Raw genomic sequence first — 19,439 nt, 5'->3', positions numbered from 1 at the left:
GGAATATATTATGGGGAACAAAGAAACGGCAGAAGAATTGAATTGGTACTTCGGATCTGTGTTCACTGGGGAAGACAAAAGCAATCTCCCAGAGGTAACCGTGGCTGAAGGACCTGAACTGAAAGGAATTTATATTTGCCAGGAATTGGTGTTGGAGAGACTGTTAGGTCTGAAAGCTGATAAGTCCCCGGGACCTGATGGTCTACATCCCAGGGTACTGAAAGAGGTGGCTCGAGAAATCATGGATGTGTTGGTGATTATTTTCCAGAGTTCGAAAGATTCAGGATCAGTTCCTGCAGCTTGGAGGGTGGCTAATGTTGTACCACTTTTTAAGAAAGGAGCAAGAGAGAAAGCAGGAAATTATAGACTAGTTAGTCTGACCTCAGTGGTGGGAAAGATGCTGGAGTCTATTGTAAAGGATGAATTATGACACATCTGGATAGCAGTAACAGGATAGGTCAGAGTCAGCATGGATTTATGAAGGGAAATCATGCTTGACTAATCTTCTGGAATTTTTTGAGGATACAACTCTGAAGATGGATAAGAGAGATCCAGTGGATGTAGTGTACCTGGACTTTCAGAAAGCCTTTGATAAAGTCCCACATAGGAGGTTAGTGAGCAAAGTTAGGGTGCATGGTATTGGGGGCAAAGTACTGACTTGGATTGAAAATTGGTTGGCTGACAGGAAACAAAGAGTAGTGATAAACGGCTCCCTATTGGAATGGCAGACGGTGACCAGTAGGGTACCGCAGGGATCAGTGCTGGGACCGCAGCTTTTTACAATATGTATTAATGATATAGAAGATGGTATTAATAGTAACATTAGCAAATTTGCTGATGATACAAAGCTGGGTGGCAGGGTGAAGTGTGAGGAGGATGTTAGGAGATTACAGGGTGACCTGGACAGATTAGGTGAGTGGACAGATGCATGGCAGATGCAGTTTAATGTGTATAAATGTATGGTTATCCACTTTGGTGGCAAGAACAGGAAGCAGATTACTACCTAAATGGAGCCAAGTTAGGTAAAGGGACAGTACAAAGAGATCTGCGTGTTCTTGGACACCAGTCGTTGAAGGCAAGCATGCAGGTACAATAGGTCGTGAAGAAAGCCAATAGCATGCTGGCCTTCATAACGAGGGATTGAGTATAGAAGCAAAGAGGTTCTTCTGCAGCTGTACAGGGCCCTGGTGAGACCGCACCTGGAATATTGTGTGCAGTTCTGGTCTCCAAATTTGAGGAAAGACATTCAGGCTATCGAGAGAATGCAGCGTAGGTTCACAAGGTCAATTCCTGGAATGGCGAGAATATCTTATGTGGAAAGGTTGGAGCGACTGGGCTTGTATACCCTTGAGTTTAGAAGACTGAGAGGGGATCTGATTGAGACGTATAAGATTATTAAGCGATTGGACACTCTGGAGACAGGAAACATGTTTCTGTTGATGGGTGAGTCCCGAACCAGAGGACACAGCTTAAAAATAAGGGCTAGGCCATTTAGGACAGAAATGAGGAGAAACTTCTTCACCCAGAGAGTGGTGGGTGTGTGGAATGCTCTGCCCTAAAAGGCAGTGGAGGCCCAGTCTCTGGATTCGTTTAAGAAAGAGTTGGATAGAGCTCTCAAGGATAGTGGAATCAAGGATTATGGAGATAAGGCAGGAACAGGATACTGATTGAGGATGATCAGCCATGATCATAATGAATGGTGCTGCAGGCTCGAAGGGCAGAATGGCCTACTCCTGCACCTATTGTCTATTGTCCTGGGCTTACTCTATCGCAAAACTTTTACCACTTGGCACCTGGAGGAAGAATGCCTCATATTCCACCTTGGAAGCGACTGTGCAACCACACTGGATTAATGTGGATTTCACCAATTTTCTAATTTCCTCCCCCAATATTATCCCAGTCCCAAGTCTCCAACTCAACACCGCCCTCGTGACCTGTCCATCACCTTTCCCATCTTTCCGCTCCAACCTTCTCCCCCACCTTCATCTATCTATCGCATTCTCAACTACCTTCTCCCCTAACACTGCCGTCCTCCCATTTATCTCTCAGCTCCCAGGCACACCAGCTTCATTCCTGATGAAGGGCTTATGCCCGAAATGTCGATTCTCCTGCTCCTCGGCTGTGGCCTGACCTGCTCTGCTTTTCCGGCTCCACACCTTTGGCTCTGTTCTCCAGCCTCTGTAGTCCTCACTTTCTCCTAACCAACTCAGCTAAATGTTGCATCTTTTCAATTTTCCACTACACTCTGAGACTGTTATCTAGTTATATAGTTATATATGACACAGGTTCTTGTAAGCTCTTGGTGCAGAATAGCATTCACTCTCTCTTAAAAGTACAGTACACGCCTTCAACTTCATAACACTTTGATGTACTCATTTTTTTCTCTTTCTCCTTCCTGCCTGTTTCTTGTCTCTGTGTTAAAATATACCACATCTTTCATATTTTGTCCATTGGCTCCACTATGTTGTTTATTGCCTCAATCATTACCAGTTATGACTCAGACCAGCACAGTTCAGGTTTAGAGAATTCCAACAATGCAGCCCCCACTTTCTCCTGTACTGGTACCAGTGGCCCATGAACTGAAACCCACTTCTTCCACATTTGACTTTGAGCCACGTACTTACTTCTCTCATTTCAAGTACCCTGTGATACTTTACAAGCAGCTTTGCTGATAATCCAGATGTTATAATCTTTGAAATTCTGCTTTTCAATTTAATGCTAAGTTCCTCATGCTCCCAATGCAGTACCCCTTTCGTAGTTCTACCTATATCACTTCTTTCTACATGGGGCCATGAACACTAAATCCTCCCCCTACTACTGCAAGTTTCTTTCCAGCCCAAAACTTGGCAGGAGATAGGGAACACAGCCACCGGGAGTCATCGGTGTAGAGAATTGTGTCCCCCACCGCCCGACTATATTATCTTCTTCTGCATATTCTTTTTCTTTTGTGCCTATTCCTACTTCTACAGCTATTACTATTGCTATGCAACAATAACAAGGTTCCTTGAATGTCCCCCCCCCTCCCCCCACCACCAATTTTACTGTCTTCCTGTAGGATGGATCCATCGTCCGTTTGCACATTTGCCCTGCAGCTCACTGCTCCTATCCAAACAGGCTGAGACAGTCTCATGCCTCTGGCCAATTTGCAGAGTTTGATACTCCTATTCTCTGGGTTCCCTTCCCTGCCTTACTCAGAGTTACAACTTCCAATAACTGTTGACTGACAAAATGAGAAGTTCCTATCACAGGTGGTGTGTCTGTATCCTGATACAAATATTGCAAGTAACTTGCCCCTCCCTGATGTGTCGCAGTGTTTGCTCTTTTGTTTCTAGCTCAGAAAATCTGAACTGAAACTACTTTAACTTCAAACACTTAGTGCAGATATGTTTCACCTGGAAACAATGGTATCCAGGAGGTCCCACTTGCTGCAACATTGACCTATCAGTTGAACTGCCAACCTTCATGTGTTTGAATTACTTAATTATATTATTCATTTATTTATTTTGTCTTTAATATATTTTAGTATCCAAATTGGTGCTAAAGTTAGGATGTTCAAATTTAAGCAAAGAAAAGACCTTAATCACTTAGCAGAAACTCAGTAAACAGCTAGCTTCTTTCTCTATAGCTCCATGAATCGAGCTGTTGCTCTGACTGCCTCCCTCAGGGTCTTTATCTTGTCTGCAACTCTCCTCCACCAAGGGCGCATGATGGCACAGTGGTTAGTACTGCTGCCTCAAATATTAGGGACCCAGGTTCAGTTTCAGCATAAGGCAACAGTCTGCATGGATTATTCAATGTTCTCCCCATGTCTTAGTGGGATTTTTCAGGGTTCTGTGGTTTCTTCCCACAGTCCAAAGATAGTATGTAGATTGGCCAAACTAAATTTCCCCCTAGTATCCAGGGAGATGCAGGTCACATGGGTTAGCCTTGGTTTAAAAAAAGAATCCCATGCAGTGTTATGGGGATTAGATGAGGAAATGGATCTGGGTGGAGTGCTTTGATGCATTGATGCAGACTCGATGGGCCGAATCGCCTCTTTCTCCACTATAGTCATTCTGAGTTCCACTGACTATAGGGAAATGGGATAATAAATAGAGTATTTCTCTCTGATAAACTTAAAGCGTCAAGATTTTGACTAACTAATCAGAATTATGAGAGTATAAATCTATTTATTAGGAATAAAGAAATTCAAGGAAAATTAGTGTAAGTTTATTGCAGAGTAACATGATTTCTTTGAAGGCGCTTTTCCCACAGAGTAGTATTTAATGCATCCTAAATTTATGTAATTATATAAGATGACATGGGAGATTTCTACATGCTAACTTGAATGCTAACATACAAGTTGCATTTGCCCACATAAGTAGAAGGCAGGATTACAACAGGAACAACTTGAAACAGCCGAACACTTGTTTCAGCAACTGGAGACAGAGTTGCAATTTGTTTTTATTAAAATGTACATAATTTACTGCAAATCTTTAACTGTGACTCTCCTGTTCAATAATAATCTGAAATTTTAAAGAACGCATCATATGTCTTATATTGTATATTCTGCTTGCTTCTGTTCACAGGAAAAGGGTCAAGAATAAATTTACTTTAAAAACAGGTTAACTTCCTTTTGGGTGCCTGAGTTAACATCTGGCCGACTTAATCGAGTTACCTGATGAAAGACTGTGATGGGTAATAGATGTATGTTTAAAGGGCATTTGATAAAATAAGATGTTGGTCAAGCTAGTAGGGAGAAGGTATTTCCTCCAGCAAATAGGTTTTTAACAAGAGTCCAAATTTGATATCGCAGACTTTTGACATTTTTATCCAATACTTAATGGTTTGAAGTAACTATGTCAAGCATTGTGAGTATAACTCACTCATTGCATTAATGCTATTAAGTGATGCTCCATAAGCATGTTTTGCAATATTAGAACATGACACTACAGCAGAAAACTGAAGGTGGAAAAGATTACAAAGCAAATTAATACTTTTAGTGAAGTGATCATGCATTGAATCTAGCATTCTTTGCAATTTTGTAAACAATCAGAAATATTTATGGCTCTTGCCAATAGTGTGGCAGTATGAAAACTCAGTTTTAATGCTTCTTGAATATGTTTATAATCGTTCTCATGGAAGTTATTGTATAGCTGAATCTCTGCTAAAATGAGAAGTTCGAATCAAAAAATCTTTACATCTGTTTGGTAAATGAAGAGCAGTTGCAGAACACTATTGAATGTCAGAGGGTGAATATTTCTACATTACAATAAATAGGGATGAATGTTTCTTTCTTTGATAAAATGTTTTTTTGGAGAGGTTCATGGTGAACAGTCTGCTATAGCCCATGTCAGTGTTTTTCTCACAATCATCCTCCCTTCAGCTTATTAACTAGATACTATGGCACAAAGCTCATTGAATCATGGGAGATACTCACAGCTTCAGGACTTTGCAACATTCCACAGCGCTTCTAATGCTGCAAACCACAATCCGCCCTGCACTCTTATCCTGAACAACAGGGCCCAAAAGGGCAACTTAGCTCCTTGCTTTGCTGATAGGGATCTGAAGCTGCTTGTGGACAGGGTCATCAAAAAGAGTACAGTGTCTTTTTCTGCTGACTGATAAAGGAGACCATGCCACCAGCTGGACACAGAGCTGATTGAGTCAGTACAATGACCTGGGTTAACAGAAATGCCTATCAGTGTAGGTAGAAAGTCAATGATTTTCTGAACATCACTGCAAGATATGCATATGGATCTGCACTCGATTACTGTAGCCATTGGTGCTCAGCAGCATTGGTAAGGTGAGAAAGGGACAAGGGACCTTAACTGTACTCCAGGTGGTCCTTCCAGAAGGCACCTAAAGGGAGGAGGAACAACACGCAGAGTCCATAAGACCATAAGAAATAGGAGTGGAAGTAAGGCCATTCAGTCCATCGAGTCCACTCTGCCATTCAATCATGGCTGATGGGCATTCCAACGCCACTTACCCACACTCTCCCCATATTCCTCAATTCCTTGCGAGCTTAAGAATTTAACAATCTCTACCCTGAAAACATTTAACGTCCTGGCTTCCACTGTGCTCCATGGCAGTGAATTCCACAGGCCCACCACTCTCTGACTGAAGAAATGTTTCCTCATTTCCATTCTAAATAGACCCACTCTAATTCTAAGACTGTGCCCACAAGTCCTAGTCTCCCCGCCTGACGGAAATAATTTCCCAGTGTCCACCCTTTCTAAGCCATGCATTATCTTGTACGTTTCTATTAGATCTCCCCTCAACCTTCTAAACTCTAACTAATACAATCCCGGGATCCTCAGCCATTTATCGTATGTTAGGCCTACCATTCCAGGGATCATCCATGTGAATCTCTGCTGGACATGCTCCAGTGCCAGTATGTCCTTCCAGAGGTGTGTGGCCCAAAACTGGACACAGTATTCTAAATGAGGCCTAACTAGAGCTTTATAAAGTCTCAGTAGCATATCGCTGCTTTTATATTTCAACCTTCTTGAGATAAATTACATTTGCTTTCTTAACCATGGACTCAACCTGCAAGTCAACCTTTAGAGAATCCTGTACTAGCACTCCCAAATCCCTTTGTACTTTGGCTTTATGAATTTTCTCACTGTTTATAAAATAGTCCATGCCTGTGTTCTTTTTCCAAAGTGCAAGATCTTGCATTTGCCTATATTGAGTTTCATTAGCCATTTCCTGGACCATTCTCCTAAACTATCTAAATCTTTCTGTAGCCTCCCCACCTCCTCAGAACTACCTGCCTGTCCACCTAACTTCGTATCATCGGCGAACTTCACCCAGAATGCACCCTTCGACCAGATCATTAATATATAACGTGCGGCCCCAACACTGAACCCTGCGGGAAACCACTGGTCACCAGGTGCCATTTCATAAAAGAACCTTTTATCCCAACTCTGTGCCTTCTGTCAGACAGTTGATCCTCAATCCATCATGGGTGGCCAGGTGGCACAGTGGTTAGCACTGCTGCCTCACAGCGCAAGACCGGGTTCAATTCCAACCTCGGGAAACTGTCAGTGTGAAGTTTGCACATTCTCTCCGTATGCTCCGGTTTCCTCCCACAGTCCGAAGAAGTGCAGGTTAGGTGAATTGGCCATGCTAAATTGCCTGTAGTGTTAGGTGAAGGGGTAAATATAGGGGAATGGGTCGGGGTGGGTTGCTCTTTGGAGGGTCGGTGTGGACTTGTTGGGCTGAAGGGCCTGTTTCCATACTGTAAGTAATCTAATAATTTCATTAGCTCACCTCGAACACCATGGGCCCTCACCTTACTCAGCAGCCTCCCATGAGGCACCTTATCAAAGGCCTTTTGGAAGTCTGGGTAGATAACATCCACTGGTCTAACCTGTTGTTACCTCTTCAAAGAATTCTAACAGGTTTGTCAGGCACATCCTCCCCTTATTAAATCTATGCTGACTTGTTCTAATTCAACCCTGTACTTCCAAGAATTTAGAAATCTCATCCTTAATGATGGATTCTAGAAGTTTACCTGCAACCAAGGTTAGGCTAATCTGCCTATAATTTTCCATCTTTTGTCTTGATCCTTTCTTGAAAATAGGGTTGCAACAACGATTTTCTGATTATCTGGGACTTTCCCCGACTCCAGTGATTTTTGAAAGATTACAACCGACGCTTCCACTATTTCCTTAGCCACCTCCCTCAGAACTCTAGGGTGTAGCCCATCCAGGCCAGGAGATTTATCAGTTTAATTACCTTTTAGCTTATCAAGTACCTTCTCCTTTATAATGGCCACCATACTGAACTCTGCCCCTTGATTCTCCCTAATTGATGGGATATTACTCATGTCTTCCACTGTGAAGGCTGACACAAAGTACTTATTAAGCTCTTCAGCTATTTCCTTATCTCCTATCACTAGCCTTCCTCCATCAATTTGGAACGGCCCAATCTCTACTTTTGCCTCTTGTTTGTTTCTTAAGTATTGAAAGAAACCTTGACTATCATTTCTAATATTACTGGCTAGTTTACCTTTATATTTGATCCTCTCCTTCCTTAGTTCTCTCTTTGTTTTCCTCTGTTTGTTTTTGTAGTCTTCCCAATCTTCTGATTTCCCAGTGCTCTTGGCCACTGTATAGGCTGCCTCTTTTTCTGTGATACATTTCCTGAGTTCCTTCGTCAGACATGGTTGTCTAATTCCACCCCACCCCATACTGTATCCACACCCAGAAATTCCTGCCACTGTTGCTCTACTGTCTTCCTAACTATGCTCTGCTTCCAGTCAATTTTCGTCAGTTCCTCTCTCATTTGCATCTGATTTTGCCTTCTCTCATTTGAACTGTAGACTGAACCTTACCATATTATGATCGCTGCCTCCTAAGTGTTCCCTGACTTTAAGATCTTTTATAAAGTCTGGCTTATTATATAGCATTAAGTCCAAAATAGTTCCCTTGTGGGTTCCACCATAAGCTGTTCCAAAAAGCCATCCTGTAAGTACTCAATGAATTCCCTTTCTTTGGATTCACTGGCAACATAATTCACCCAGTCTATTTGCATATTGAAGTCCCCCATGATCACCGTGACCTTACCTTTCTGTTATGCCCTATCTATTTCCTGATACATCTTGCACCCATGGTCCTGACTACTGCTGGGAGATCTGTACATAACTCCCATTATGGTTTTTTTGCTTTTGTGGGTCCTCAACTCCACCCGCACAGAGTGCACATCATCTGACACTATATCATTTAATGCCATAGATTTAATTTCATTCTTAACAAACAATGCAACCCCGCCCACTTCCCTGTCTTTTCGATAAGTTGTAAAACCTTGGATGTTTAACCCCTGAACCCCTTGCAACCACGTCCCTGTAATGTCTACCACATCATAATAATTTATGATAATTTGTGCTGTTAATTCATCTACTTTGTTTTGAATGCTTTGAGCATTCAGGTAAAGCACCTTAGTGCTAATTTTCTTATCCTCATGATTTCCATCACCTCTACCTAAGTTATCTTTCCTTTTTGTTTCATTCCTCGTCTGCCTCTAACTCAAACCCTGCACCCATGCTAACCTGCTGCTTATCTTTCTACTTGGCTTAATACTCCCTGTTGTTTTCCCTTTTCCTTCTCCCCAACTCACAAGTTTAAAGTCCTAATGACCTCCCCCATTTATCCTTTTTGCCAGAACACTGGTTCCAGATCAGTTCAGGTGGAGGCCGTCCCATCGGTACAGATCACCCCGGTTCCAAAACTGATGCCAATGTCCCATGAAATGGAAACCTTCTTTCCCACACCAATGTGTTAACTTCCCTAATTTTCTTATCCCTATGCCAATTAGCATGTGCCTCGGGCAGTAGACCAGAGATTATGACTCTCGAGGACCTGTTCTTCAATTTCTTTCCTAGTGGTTGATACACCCCAAACAGGTCCTCCTTCCTAGCCTTACCTATGTTGTTTGTCCCAACGTGGACCACAACAACTGGTAGCTACCTCTTCCGCTCCAATATCCTTTCAAGCTGTTCAGAGATGTCCTGCACCCTGGCATCATGCAGGCAACACACCATGCGGGACTCCCGGACTGACTCACAAAGGATAGTATCTGTCCCCCTAATTATAAAATCCCCTATAACAACTACTTGGCTTTTTGCTCCCCCCTCTTGAATGGCCTTCTGCACCATGGTCCTCCTAAAACTTCCTATCAACACTCCAGAGGTACCCAGCACCACCATCTTGAGCAGCATGAGCCCTCCTCTCTGAGCACAGTTTTTGTTTCAAGGCTACTCGACTCCTGTCCTCATGACTGCCTTGGTTCTAGCACGGGAAAAGAGCTAAAGTCCATACGTGAGAGTGATAACCTTAACATCAAAGCAGCATTTTATTGAATATAGTATCAAGGAGCCTTAGCGAAACTGGCATCAGAGAGAATCAGGGCAAAACTCTCTTGATTGAAATTATATCTAGCACAAAGGAAAATGTTATTCAAGGTTTGGGAGAAGATTTATGGCTCGGGTGCTCGTTGTTGTGGTTCTGTTTGCCGAGCTGGGAGTTTTTGTTGCAAACGTTTCATCCCCTTTCTAGGTGACATCCTCAGTGCTTGGGAGCCTCCTGTGAAGCGCTTCTGTCATGTTTCCTTCGGCAATCACTCATCCACTGATTCTATTAACAAACACATCGACCTGGACCCAATATACCGGCCACTGCAGCGGACAGCAACTGACAACCGGAAGCGGCAGAGACAATCCACTATAAATGCCAAAGGAAACATGACAGAAGCGCTTCACAGGATGCTCCCAAGCACTGAGGATGTCACCTAGAAAGGGGACAAAACGTTTGCAACAAAAACTCCCAGGTCGGCTAACAGAACAGAAAACATTATGATTATTGTGGACGAATTATCTCAACCCAGGACTCAATGCATGATTTCCTTAGGACGGTATCCTTGACACAACTGTCTTCAACAGCTTCATTAATAAACTCCCCTCTATCTTGAGATCAGAAGTGGTAATGTCCACTGAAGACTGCAGAATGTTCAGTACAATTCGTGATTCCTTAAATTTTGAAGCAGTCCAGCAGAACCTGGTTGCAGAACCTCCAGGCTTAGGCTGATGAGTGGCAAGCAATGTTCACACCATAAAAGTGATAGGCAATGACTATCTTCAAATAAAAATAAGGTAACCATCACTCTGTGATTTTTCAATGGTGTCACTGTCATTGACTCTCCCATTATAAACATTTTGGATGTTACCTTAGACAAGCCTTGTAAAGCAAGACAGTGGCAAGGAATTCTTTGGTGAGTAATTCACCTCCTATTTCATCAATGCCTGTCCACCATCGACAAGGCAAAAGTCAAGAGTGTGATATAATTTTCTCCACTTGCACGGATTGGTGAAATTGCAGCAATATTCAAGAGTCTCAATGTTATTAGGACAAAGCAGTATCCATCATCTTCAAAATTCACTCCATTCAACACAAAAAACAGTGGCAGAACTGGTGTGCCATCTACAAAATGAATTGCAACAGCTCACTAAGATTCCTTCCTTAAGACGTAGAACAATGAGGGCAGCAGATGATGCAAACACCACCACCAGTATGTTCCCCTCTATGTCACTTAGTATTCTAACTTTGAACTGTCTTGCTATTCCTTCACTGTCATTATGTCAAAATCCTGCATCAACTTCTCAACAGTACCGTAGGTTTCCCTACTCTAAAAGGACAGCAATGGTTCAAGAAGGAACTTTCTCAAAGGCAATTGCAGATGGTAAATAAAATGCTGGCCTACCCAACAATATCTACATTCCAAGAACCTGGAAATATATCTGTTTTAAAATAGAATTTTATTACATGTGCATTAAAAACATTTAAAGAAAATTAAAAGCCCTTCCAAAAATTTGCATTTTATTTCCTTGTAGGTACTGTGTAAAATGAACAATTACTGCAATTATTATGCCATGATTATGCTCACCAAAAATGCTAAAATAGAAGTTTCAATAATGGGTAAAGTTTATGTTGGTGTTAGACAAATGTAGTGGAATGACTTGAAAGTTAAAATGTCGAATCTATTGCTGATATAACAAAAATATATTAACGCATTGGCAACTGAAAATAATGACTTAAAATGATGTCTCCATCAAATATTTTATCTAAGTAAGGAGATACTTTCATACTGAGATTTTTTTTAAATCTGTAGATGAACTTGTTAAATTTTGATAATTCTAAATTGATAATTTGAATATTTTTATTTCACACTCAACCCCAGGAACGTGCTACCTATTAGGTAATGTGCTGTTTTATTTGACCCTAGTGTAAACAGTTGGAGCAGGAGCTTCATCTTTTGAAAGAGCAGAACCAGGCATTGGCAAACAGTACGACACAGCTGATGACTGAAAACAACCAAGAACGTGCCTTGAAGGTAAATCTCTCACATTCTGAGTCAGGTTAGGGTTGTAAGCCATGGATACCATTTCTGACCTACTGGTATCAGTTATGTACATATCAGTACTATTATCATATGGTGCTTGCTAATAACTCCTCTCTTAAACATGGATACAATGTCTTTCAATGCAATTTTATATTTTTCTGCTTTTATATTTTGTATTCTGTTTCTATTTATGTAGAATATCAAATTGGAAGATAGGCAGGTGGAAACTGCTCTTTTGTCATTGCGTGGAACTGAATAATCCACCTCTAGTTCAAAGAATATATTTATTCATGTTCATTATGTTTGAGTTTACCTTTTCTTGTTAAGTCCACACCAGCAGTGATCATTCGAATCTTTAGTAGCATTTAGCAGTTGACATTTTTGTAAATTACATCCAATTCATAAAACTAGCACCTTTTCTACAGTGATGCATAAGTATGTATGAACTTAAAAATGTAAATATCAAAATTGTAAACTATAGAACTTGCTTTTGTCGTGTCAGTTTGTATCTAGCATTGAATCCATAGGTCTGACTTGAGCAACCAGACTCCTGAAGGTATTCTGGTACTCAATTATTGTCAGAATAGACACTTTTAACCAGGCACTCAACTCATTCAGATTCCTGGAAACTGGCAGGAACAAACCAGCTCTCTGTGTTAACATCGCAAGCTAGGTCAAAAGTATGAGCGCAAGCCAAAAGCATAGACTAAGTGGTATAAACACAGGAAGCTGCTTTATAATTATATAAAGCTGCTCTCATAATTCTGATTAAACAAACGACTGTGTGAAAGGCACTTAAGTGAGCCGATGCACAAGCTGAAAAATAGCTTCTAAATAAAGATGTGTTTCATTGTGTAGCGTGAAGTATGACTTGACCCATTGTGGCCAATAACAGCTATCTGCCTTCAAAGGAAACCTGCAGTTGTTCTCTAATTTAAAGTAAAAGAGAACTTTGGAGATTGTCATATCAAGCCTTCTAGGCTTATAGTTTTCATTTTTGCCTCTGATATTTTCCAATGGGTAAAATCTTCCTTTTAAAGACATTGATCTGAATTCAGCTCTGAATTAGGTTTGTGAGTGAACTTGAACTGATAAATAGAGAAGTATAAATTAGTTACTGCACCATTGGTACCTCAGTAAAAGTTCCACCTGCATTTCTCCCTGCTTAAAGATATTACTTTGATATATGTCTGTTGACATATATCAAGTTAAAAATCACACAACACCAGGTTATAGTCCAACAGGTTTAATTGGAAGCACACTAGCTTTCGGAGCGACGTTCCTTCGTCAGGTGATTGTGGAGGGCTCGATCATAACACAGAATTTATAGCAAAAATTTGCAGTGTGATGTAACTGAAATTATACATTGAAAAATTGATTGTCTGTTAAACCTTTCATCTGTTAGAATACAGTGATAGTTTCCCTTCTTTCATGTGTAAATCACAAAACACTTTTTTTAAAGTTGCATTCTCGGGTTAGCTGTTAACAATGGTGATAGCTAGACAATATGTTCTCTAGCTGGTGTCTAGCTATCACCATTGTTAACAGCTAACCCGAGAATGCAACCTTAAAAAAAGTGTTTTGTGATTTACACATGAAAGAAGTGAGACTATCACTGTATTCTAACAGATGAAAGGCTTAACAGACAATCAGTTTTTTAATGTATAATTTCAGTTACATCACACTGCAAATTTTTGCTATAAATTCTGTGTTACGATCGAGTCCTCCACAATCACCTGATGAAGGAGCGTCGCTTCGAAAGCTAGTGTGTTTCCAATTAAACCTGTTAGACTATAAGCTGGTGTTTTGTGATTTTTAACTTTGTACACCCCAGTCCAACACCAGCATCTCCAAATCATGACATATATCAAAGTAACCTGTACAGGAAGTTCTCCTATAGCACCATGGTTGTGATCCAGTGAACCTTCCTTAAGAGAAAATCATTTAATATAAATAATGAAGCCTATGGGAAAAGTGGGGTTGGGGCAGACCAGCAAAAATGTATCACTCATGATTGCTTAAAAGTCTAATGCAAAGTATAGCACAACCTGAATGAAGGTTGAAATCATATTTAATAATGAAACAAAAGTATATTTAACACAGTACATTTTAAAAAATGTAAGATAACAGCTCCCTACAGTACCTCTCACAGAAAGCTGCTCTGCACGTGCAAAATGGCACGAAGAGCGGCACCAATGTTGTGCATGTGCAAAATGACAAGAACATTGGTGCATACGCAGTGCAAAGCGCGCAAACTGATCCCTCCTGCAATTGTGCAATTGCCAACGGAAAGTGAGCATTCTCCAAAATATCATTTCTTAATTCTTCAGCGACGTTATAGCCAAATTGTGTTGCCAAAACATGCGTTATCCCAGAACTACTTGTATTTGGGGTCAAAGTGACAAAAGAAGGAAAGCATATAGAATTGCAGAGCAAGCTGTCAGAGCAAGATGAGCACAGATGAGAGTTCAGAACCTTCAAAGGATAACGATTGACTCATTACACTTGCCCACTTTCTCAGTGCCTCTGAAATAACTCCTTAGCAGCCGGTATCCCGTCATCAAGTCACCCTTTATTTACAAATGGAAAGTCCTTGACACTGATGCAGCTCCCTCAGAACCAGCTCTCAGAGTGACAGGATGTCTATCAGCTTGGGCTCCCTGATTGAATCAGATTAACAGCCCCAATCTGAGAATTTATATTCAATGAGATCCATCTGGCTGACCTTGTTACAATCACTACAGCCTCCATCGTTACCTGAGGGTAACGTACTTTTAAATCCTTTGGACATGTTTCAATATACGTTTTGTAATAGCGAGACCAAAATGGTACACTCAAAACTGTAGTTTAAGCAGGGTGTATACACATTAAATCTGTTTGTTTTACAATTCAGCTTTTCTAGCTATTAACTCCAGTGTTTTATTTATATTTTCCATCGCTTTAACTTATGTTGCTACTTTCACAAGAATATATACTTAAATCCCTTGGTCTAACCAATTTAGACCTAATTTTTAAGAAGTATGAAGCCTCTTTATTCCAAAATATACCACTTCACATTTAGGTATATTAATTTTCAGGTGCTATTTTTACATACATTAATGTTAATTTTGTCACATGCTTTAATCAGATTATGTTAACAGCCTTACAGTATGTGAATATTTATGAAATGGCAACTCTAATATAATTGTGGAGCAAATTATTGTAGATGCTGGAATCTGTACTGAAAACAGAAAATGCTGGAAATCACAGCATCCACAAAGAGAAAGCAAGCTAATGTTTTGAGTCTAGAGCTGACCAGAATATGATATAATTGAGTTAAATATAATGTTTCAAAGGAAGACATGTGAAAAAGTTCCCAAGATTCTAAAAGGTTACCTGAGAGTACAACAGGATTTTGATCAGATGGGCCAATGGGCTGAGGAGTGGCAGATAGAGTTTAATTTCAATAAATGTAAGGAGCTGCATTTTGGAAAAGCAAATCAGAGCAGGACTTATACACTTAATGGTAAGGTTTTGGGGAGTGTTGCTGAACAAAGAGACCTTGGAGTACAGGTTCATAGTTCCTTGAAAGTAGAGTCGCAGGTAGATAGGATCGTGAAGAAGGCATTTGGTGTGCTTTCCTTTATTGGTCAGAGCATTGAGTATAGGAGTGGGATGGTCATGTTGCGACTGTACAGGACGTTGGTTAGGCCACTGTTGGAATATTGCTTGCAGTTCTGGTCCCCTTCCTATTGGGAGAATGTTGTGAAACTTGAAAAGGTTCAGAAAACATTTACAAGGATGTTGCCAGGGTTCGACGATTTGAGCTATTCGAGAGGCTGAATAGGCTGGGGCTGTTTTCCCTGGAGTGTCGGAGGCTGAGGGGTGGCCTTATAGAGATCTATGAAATCATGAAGGGCATGGATAGGATAAATAGTAAAAATCTTTTCCTTGGTATGAGGGTCTCCAGAACTAGAGGGCATAGGTTTAGGGTGAGAGGGAAAAGATATAAAAGGGACTTAAGGGACAACTTTTTCACACAGAGGATGGTGCATGTATGAATGAGCTGCCAGAGGAACTGGTGGAGGCTGGTATAATTATAGCATTTAAAAGGGATCTGGATGGGTATATGAATCGGAAGGGTTTTGAGGGATATGGGCCAAGTGCTTGCAAATGGAACTAGGTTAGGTCGGCGTGGACGAGTTGGACTGAAGGGTCAGTTTCCGTGTTGTACATGTCTATGACTCTATTTAAATAAAGCTGACTTCAATGTGATGAGCCAGAGATTGTCCCTCATAATAAAGACAGAAAATAGCAAATGCTCAGCAGATTACCACAGCACCTGCGGAGAGAAATTGAGTCAGTGTTTTACCTTTTTCAATTTCCATCCAATCAAGGCCAAGTAAAAGAAGTAATACATTTTAGACAACAAATGAGTCAGAAAATGAGGAAAGGATGATTTATTATTTACTGAAGATCAGGAATCTGATATGAATCAGGGATTCACCAAAACTATTACCATCAAAATAATAATAATGCAGAAATTGATGCCACTTAAACATGATAACGTCCAAAGGTCGATTGCTGTCCATTAGAAAGTATGTGAGAAATTGATGAAAACATAGATGCTTCAAACATAATCTCGAAAGTTCACTTGATTGAGGAACTGTTCCTTTAAGTTCGAAGATTCTATGTGTCATTCTACTTTTTAAGGAAGGTGAAAGTGGAAAATCAGGGCACTGTAAGCTACTTCCATCATGATGTTTGACATATTATTGTCCATCCAGGCAGTGTGAACCACCCAACACACATGACTTTGCAGGTGAATTGTTTCAGTGCTGCTGATGTTGGCATTTTCTGGGACTTCATTGATTATAGTGTGGCCCTGCCAGTGAATCTTGAGGATACTTTATTTGGTAGCACTCTTGGAGATGTTTTAGATGGCGTACAGGACAGCAGTACAGGATCCACAACTTTTCACCGTACTGAAGGGTGATAAAGACCATGACTTTGTTATAGTTTGGATCTGATCTGTGTTCTGAGGCTGTTGTTTCTCTCCATTTGTTTGTAGAGTCTACTGAATGTGCTGATTGCTTTTGATAGCCTCAGAGCATAGTTCAGGCTCAACAGTAACAAAGCCACGGTGTTCACCATACTTCAGTATGGAGCAAACTCATGGGTTCTGTACTGCTGTCATGTGCACCATTTTCTTGTCTGTGATGGCATCAATAGACCTGAATGACAGTTAGTCAGGAGATTTCAATCATCAGCAAAAAGAAGTTCACAAATCATTTTTTCTTCATGTTGTGTGAGCTTGAAGATGCCTGAGATTTGAAAGACCTCACAATTACCTCCCACCTGCATCCTCCTGTCACATTCGCACATACCTTCCCCACCCCACCCCCCTACCCCACTATTTATCTCTCAGCCTCCTTCCCCGTTCACATTTGTGATGAAGGGCTTATGCCCGAAACATGGAGTCACCTGCTCTTCTGATGCTGCTGTGCTTTTCCAGTGCCACACTTTTCAACTCTTCATCTGACCAGGAGCATATATAAACTCGTTCCTTTAGGTCTTCCATTGCCTGATGTTTATTGTGCTCAAGAAGTTGGTGAGTAAGATGAGGGCCAACTGCCTTCATAGCATTGACAGTTCAGAAGACATTCAAAGTTGCTGTTTTTCATTTCATGTCCATACTGATTCTTGCAAAACTGCTTCAGCATATCCAGGAACCTTAGTTTGAATCCAAAATTCTTAAGGATTTTCAAAAGTTCATCTCTGCTCACAGTGTCACATGTCTCAGTAAAGTCTATAAAGGTGACAAACAGGCCTTTGTTTTGCTCATCGCACTTTCTTTATATTTCTGAAGTGCAAATACCACATGGGGTGCCTCTATCTGTTCTAAAACCACACTGGTTCTGTGTGAGTCAAGAGTGTGATGCTGGAAAAGCATAGCAGGTCAGGCAGCATCTCAAGAGCAAGAGAATCGATATTTCAGGCATAAGCCTTTCATCAGGAGTGAGGTTTTTGGGCCGGGGGGAGCTGAGAGATAAATGGAAGGGGGTGGGGTTGTAGGGGGTTGTCGATTCTCCTGCTCCTTGGATGCTGCCAGACCTGCTGTGCTTTTCCAGCACCACGCTCTCGACTCTAATGTCCAGCATCTGCAGTGCTCACTTTCTGCTGGTTCTGTGGGAGGTTTGCTTCTGCAATGGTAGGCACATGCTTATTCAGAAGTATTCTCGCCAGGATCTTTCCAAGCAATAAACTGGAGTGTGATCCTGTGGTAGTTGGACCAATCGGATTTTTCTCCTTTTTGAACAAGGTGATGATAACTCAATTGCAGAGATTCTGTGAAACCTGCCTTATTCATCTCTGTTTGTTGACCACGAAAATTCTTGACATGTAGCTTCAGGCTGCCATTGTTGAAGGCTTCCATTGACTCCAGAGAGACTTAAGAAGAAGAGAGAACAAGGCCAGCTGACTATAAGCCACTTATTGCAGAAGTTTCCGTTTTACCCTCCAGGAATACACGAGATAGGGATTAAAAAGCCAGTTTCAACATTACTGAAGTGAACTGTTGGGCCTGAATGCTTTCCTGAGTACCAGCCTGAATTGCAGTGTTAGCATACTTTGAAACCACATTTGACATTAGTCATCTGCATTGCGGTTAAAGACCCTCTCTAACTCCAAGTACAGCAAGCTAGTTAAAAAGGAAACTGTACAAATAATTATTGTCTCTCACCCTGAATAATGGATTTCACTCATAGACAACAGGCATCAGAAGTTCATAGTTTTGCATATTGTTTGAGATTAAGCCTCATGAATCTGATTATTCACATAACAATGTCAACACTACCAATAACCTCCAATGCAGTGACCACAATATTCAACTATCTAATCTTGGGGAACAATATAGAAACTAGGTTAGGTGAATTGGCCATGCTAAATTGCCCGTAGTATTAGGTGCAGGGGTAAACATAAGGGAATGGGTCTGGGTGGGTGCGCTTCGGCAGGTCGGTATGGACTTGTTGGGCCAAAGGTCCTGTTTCCACACTGTAAGTAATCTAATATAATAATCTAATCTAAATCTATATCTCGATTTAATGCTTTTATCTTTCAGGATTTCCTCTGCTTCTAATCAGTGTGTCTGTGTTGTATTATTAATTCTCTTGTTTCGTAATTAATCAACTCACTCTTTGTTGCCTAGTTAAATTGGCTGCTCTTAAAACATAGCATTTGTATCTGGGAGAGAAGTATCCACAAGGCAAAGGGAACCTTTTCTAACTAAGTTGTTGCAGCCAACCAAAGGAATGGGTTCATGAACAAGGGAAGCCAGTTCATCCCTCTTCATCCTACAGCTTAACAGTATGGAGTATCTTAAAATATAACAAGTAGGGAAACCTGGAGATCTGTTTGTAACAATATTCTACAAGATGGGGTTTGTCAGTTGCTGACTTGAAAATATAAATCAGTTGTTGATCTTAGGCTTGAACTAAATGTTCTGTTTTGTGCAAGCGAACCAGTGGTCTAGGTGACATTCAACACAATGTGACTATAGTATGTCCTTTTGGTCATGC

The 19,439-nt window shown here is 40.9% G+C and overlaps 1 protein-coding gene across 1 annotated transcript in view; it reads left to right on the top strand.

Annotated features, from left to right (window-relative positions):
- Positions 1 to 19,439, top strand: part of mipol1 (mirror-image polydactyly 1) — a 411,230-nt gene that overhangs the window by 239,851 nt on the left and 151,940 nt on the right. Inside the window, exon 7 of the mRNA XM_060828394.1 lies at positions 11,767 to 11,874. Within this exon, the coding sequence (XP_060684377.1) occupies positions 11,767 to 11,874 (108 nt within the window). The remainder of the gene's footprint in view (positions 1 to 11,766; positions 11,875 to 19,439) is intronic.

This window comes from Hemiscyllium ocellatum, chromosome 8 (genome assembly GCF_020745735.1).
Source record: "Hemiscyllium ocellatum isolate sHemOce1 chromosome 8, sHemOce1.pat.X.cur, whole genome shotgun sequence".
In the NCBI taxonomy this organism is placed as follows: Eukaryota; Metazoa; Chordata; class Chondrichthyes; order Orectolobiformes; family Hemiscylliidae; genus Hemiscyllium; species Hemiscyllium ocellatum.
Note: the sequence above shows the minus strand (reverse complement) of the source record. Positions and strands in the feature narration are given on the sequence as shown.